Here is a 5,846-nt window from a genome sequence, read left to right as displayed (position 1 = left end):
CCACCGCTGTGTAAAAAATTTATATTTATTTAATATCTAAAAAAAGAAAAAATGCTGTTAAAATCTTAAACCCTGTAACCATACCATAAATCATAATTGTAACTAATGGCCATGTAGCTGCCGAGTTTTTTTCTTGATCAATAAAAAAAAAAAAATAATAAGTGTAATTATTAATTTGTATTAACCATGTTTTTAATTTTGTATTAATAAGTTGAATATTGGTTGATTTTTAATCAATAATGTTTAATGTTTTGATTATTTGGAACTTTTATACTTTACCGGACACCCCTTTTTTTGGCCATTTTTTTTTTGGACTTAGTCATTTTATTAACGAAAAAAATGTTGGTGAAATCAGAATTTGGGGCTCGGACGTAGTTTTTAAGTTACAGGCTTATGAAGTTAAGCGCTTTTTCACAATTCTCTTAAATAGGTAATTTGATCAAAATTATTTATTCTGAATTATGGTGCGGTGGTCAGATTCCTCTTTCCTGCGCGGAAAGCCCGGGTTCGATACTCAAATTGTACCTTTGTTTTTTTGCACTTTTTTTCTCAATTTTTTTTTTATAATTTTGAGTTTTTATGGAAATTAAAAATAAAATTTCTTTTGATCTTACCGACTTGCCCAGCAAGTCCATTTGTGGACAATGAACTGCAAATTTCCGGTAATGAGATTGCAAATGAGGCTTACGGATAAAACTTTAACGGACTGGTCGTCTTTTTGTCGTGAAGTGGCATATGACATGATGGTGATCAATAAGACGAAATTGGGTGGATATGGTCACATCGTCGAAATTGACGAATCCAAATTCGGACGTCGGAAACACCACAGGGGCCATAGAGTCGAAGGCCAATGGGTATTTGGAGGCTATGAGAGGGAAACTGGTAAGTGTTTCATGGTCCCGGTTGAGAACCGTAGTGCCACAACCCTCCTCGCCGTCATAAAGGACGGTTAGGCTTTTATCCACATAAAACCCGGAACAACTATTATATCAGATTGTTGGAAGGTAGTATACTTTTGCATACATTTAAATTATAAATGTAATAAATTATTTTATTTTAGGCTTACAATACCTTAAAAGATGAAGGCTATGTTCACATGACTGTGAACCATAGTCTTCACTTTAAAGATCCGGTAACAGGTGTGCACTTCAACACCATTGAAAGTACATGGAGACATTCCAAACAATCAATGTCAAATTATTGCCGGAAAAAGTCTTTTTATGCTGGGTATTTAGCCAAATTTATGTTTACCAAACATTGCCGATTACATAATTTAGACCCGACGACGGAATTTTTCAAACACGCTGGCATGCTTTATCACGTGGATAATACCGAACATCACACTTTTGTCAACGGCGACGGTGACGAAGACGGTGGCGACGGTGACGAAGACGGTGGCGACGGTGACGAAGACGGTGGCGACGGTGACGAAGACGGTGGCGAAGATGATGACAATGACGACGTTGACGATGACAGTGGCGACAGTGACGATGATAGTAGCGACAGTGACGATGACAGTGGCGAGCAACAAGACGAATAACAGACTAATGTTTTATTTAAACACGTTCAAATGTTCAAGTTTGTAAGATTGGTAGTACCGGCGGAATAATAGCTAATTGTACGGCAATGAATGGCCAATACAAAAACGTGTTAAATTAAAAAAATGTAAATAAACTTGTAATAATAATATGTAGAGTAGATTGTACAATTGTAGTTGATTGTAAGTTAAACGTTATTATGGGTCGGGGGCAGTCTGTAGTTGTCCGAAAAATGATAAGGAAGTTTATACCACGAATTATACCATCATATACCAACGATCCATCAGTGACACCAAACTCGAAATTATTTATAGTCGTGCCCGCTCAGTGATGCCCACGTTGCCACTCGCTCGCTGCGCTACGCTCGGACAAAAAAATCAAAAATATCCCCCGACTTGCTGTGCAACACCTCCCCAAGTGGGTCACAGGGTTAAGAAAATTGAATTTTTGGTGCACCGGGTCACCGAGCGGGGTCACTCGCTCGCTACGCTCGCTCGGACAATTAAAAACGAAAATATCCTCCGATTTGCTGTGCAAATTTAAAATTTGTATCAAATATATTTAACATTTTTACAGTATTTATTTATTATTTATTTTAATTGGGCTAATATACTTAGTCTATTAGTCTAATTAGGTACTCAACTATAGTTTATATTTCACCATAATAATGACGTGATTCACAATATTACTTACCCAAGACTGACTATGTCCCAAAACTTGTTAAAATACGTAAAAAAAAAAATTTGTTATTGGCGCGCGTGGCAGTCAAGTAGCGTTGCGCGCATGCGCATAAACGTAAAATCGTAAACTTTGGAAGGCTATAACTTCTAAAATAATAGTTTCCGGGAAAAAAAATTACACTATCGTTTTAAGCATAAAAAAACGTCTTTTGAAAAAAAAAAATTTGAAAATCGTGAGGGGGTTGGTAAAGTAGATTTTAGCCAAGTAGGTCACAGAGTAAAAAAAAAAAAAATAATTATAATAATTCAAAAAGAATAAAAAATATTGCAAACAACTTTTACTGGATTCCTGGTCTAGAACCTGGGGTGTTGCAGGCCGCAACCAATTTAAAGACCACTGCACCACACCTAACTATATGAAGATATTACCAAATTACTTATTTAAGAGACTTGTGAAAAAGCGTTAAACTTCATAGGCCTGTAACTTGAAAACTAAGTCCGAGCCCCAAATTCTGACTTCACTATCGTTTTAAGCATACAAAACTACATAGGTTCAAAAAAATAAAATTACAAAAAAAAGGGTGTCCGGTAAAGTATAAATATACCGATTATTTTAATCGAATGAATATCTCGACCATGACGAAATAATATTTCGATTATTTTAATCGAGTGAATACCTCGATTATCGAAATCATTCGATTATTCCCATCACTATTAATAAATTAGTAACTGTTGGTGTTAAGTTTAACGTGTTTCATATCATTTCATTTTGTTATATGTTATCATTTTCATGTGTGCGCAACGGTGCGTTCCACAGTTGCAGTCTGGTCGGTAGATCTGCCAGCTGTGGAAACATTATCAGTTCATGTTTTCAAATATTCGTTAATGTTCAACATTTCAAAGTTCATCACTGTTTTATTATTTGTCAAGTCTTCGTGAGCAGTTGCAGGCACATACTCGCATGTACGCAGGGTCAACTTGATTTTATTTGTATTATTGTTGATATACTTACAGGCCCTGGTTAGGTAGCATGGGTGTAAAACCAGGTGTGTGTCTCAACTGTTATTGTGAGTATTGGTCGACCAAATATTTGTGTGGGTCTTTAGTTATTATATTATTACATTATTATTGCATTTTCAATTATAGCCATTTGGGCACATCGTTCCTTATAGCCATCTAGGCCAAATTTATATATTGTATCATTTCATTGCATTTTTATTCATAGCCATTCAGGCCAAATTTATATATAGTATTGTTTTATTGTTGTACTAAACAGGCAAATTGTATTTTAATTATATAATAAACTAACTGCCACCAAATATTACATAATATTATTTTTATTGTATACTCTGATGTAGTGCTTCATATTATGTTGCCCACCTCAATGTCGTGAATGCCCAACTTATTCTCTTTTATTTAAATAAGCTCTGAATGCGGCATTAATAACTGTATAAAAATATTAATATAATACATACACGATACATAACATTACATATATATGATGTTTTTACACATACTAATCTTTAAAATTCCTTTAGGAAATGATGACTTAGCTGCCATTCTGTTATTACCTTACTTATTTAATCCAGTGAACATTAAAATAGCAGAAAAAACCACTGACAACAATGTTGCAAAATATTTAATGCAGAGGCCAACAAAATTAGAACAAGCCAGTGCAGTTATAATTCACATAACTGTAAGTTTCAAATTTATAACAATACTAATAAGTTAAAAAAAATAAAAGTATTTGAATACATAAGTTACTATAACTGTTTGTATTAAACTTATTATAGAATATCAATGATCTCAAACAACACACGGAGAGAAAGTGAACAGTACATTCAAATGTGGGCTTACTGTACAACCGTATATTGTCATTGTAGAAAATATTGAAGAACTTAATTCCACAATTAGCTATTACACAGTTATTAATGACATATACTATAAGCTAGAAACTCCTATCAAGACCTTAGATATATGCTTCAAGTCATTTCATTCGTTTGATTTAGAATATCTCCAAGAGGCTGAACAGGTATGGCGGTTCATTCAGGATTATTTTTTTAACATAAACCATAATTTAAAAAAAAATTTATAGCTGTGCAAAGCCTAATTGAGGATTTGCAGTAATAAGTTATTATAATAATAGTGGATAATGCTACTTATTGGATTTTCTTAATAATATTTTATATTTTGTTTTTCCTATACTAAGATTTTCTGTTTAGTGTGAATGTACTCCTATGTATAAAGTTATTTGATATCATAATCACATTCAATTAACTATTCAAATTTCTTCTTAAGTATAATATAAATAATCTTAAAATGATCAGCTGCTTTTTATGTAATTACGAGGTCCAATGCCTCAATCATTTATTCATACATTTTAATATTTACCATGATTTAAAATCAATTGAAAAATTAAATTGTCCATTAGAGGGTTGTTTACGTATTTTTAATAAAGTTGATACTTATAAAAAACATCTGAAATAGCATGAAATTGATTCTAATCCCAATATGAATTTAAAAAAAAAAATACATTTAATTTGCTTGAACAAACTACTGGCTATGAAGAATATCTTGATAATGAAAATATTGGGGAACAAAATTATAGTATGCCTCCGGCCGATGATTTCATAAAAATAAGATCAAATGCTTTAAGCATGATTTGTAAATGGTATGGTAATACAGTTATTCATAGAAATAAAATTGATGTTTTAATTAATGATTTTCAAGATTTTATTGATTTCATTGTTTCAGTTTTTAGTTCTAAAATTGACATATGTATTAATAAATGTGGTGATACTTTAATCAAACATGAATTATCAGTAATACTTAGTGAAGTGAAAATTTTGTCAGCTCCCTTTGTTAATATGAAAACTAAGTACACAAGATTTGAAACACTTGAAGAATTAGATGTATTAATCCATCCTAAAGAAATAGTTATTGGTCACAGATTAGGTGACAAATTAGTAAATGGAAGAGTTGTAGTAGAGCCTATAGATGTTAAAATATGCTCAATTCCATTAAGAGACATATTAAAAAAAATGTTAGAACATTCAGATTTATCAGATGTAGTATTTAAGCATACTGAAAACATGAAATCCAGTAAATTGATTTATAACTTTATGCAGTCTCAACAATGGCAAGAAAAATGTACAAACAATAATTCAAATAAACTCGTTTACCCATTATTTTTATATTTTGATGATTTTGAAGTCAATAATCCACTCGGTACGCATGCTGGTTCACAAAAGTTAGGTGCAATATATGTATCCTTAGCATGTTTACCTCCTGAGTTATCTTCATCTTCAGATGAAATATTTTTAGTATCACTTTTTAAAACCAATGATAAAAAATATTTTTGAAATAGTATTATTTTTAAAGTTTTAGAAATTACTGGTATTTTTGTTACTGTCAATAATAAAGTTCATCATATATTCTTCTCTTTGGGTTTGATTATAGGAGATAATTTGGGCTTACATTCTACATTAGGGTTTACTTAAAGTATTGTTTCCAGATATCCATGCAGGTTTTGTAAGACAATTAAAAACGAATGCCATGTACAAACAACAGAGGTAAATAGAAATCTTAGAAACAGTATAAATTATGATAATGATCTTGAAATTCATGA

General features: G+C 31.8%; 1 protein-coding gene across 1 annotated transcript; it reads left to right on the top strand.

Annotated features, from left to right (window-relative positions):
* Positions 1 to 644: 644 nt before the first annotated feature.
* Positions 645 to 1,540, top strand: LOC111036741 (histone chaperone rtt106-like). The gene is given in 2 exon segments (XM_022318878.1): positions 645 to 1,004; positions 1,061 to 1,540. Coding segments are annotated over 2 exon segments (840 nt in total).
* The last annotated feature ends 4,306 nt before the right edge of the window (positions 1,541 to 5,846 follow it).

Source organism: Myzus persicae, unplaced genomic scaffold (genome assembly GCF_001856785.1).
Source record: "Myzus persicae strain clone G006 unplaced genomic scaffold, MPER_G0061.0, whole genome shotgun sequence".
NCBI classification, from domain to species: domain Eukaryota; kingdom Metazoa; phylum Arthropoda; class Insecta; order Hemiptera; family Aphididae; genus Myzus; species Myzus persicae.
This window is presented reverse-complemented; position numbering and strand designations above follow the sequence as displayed.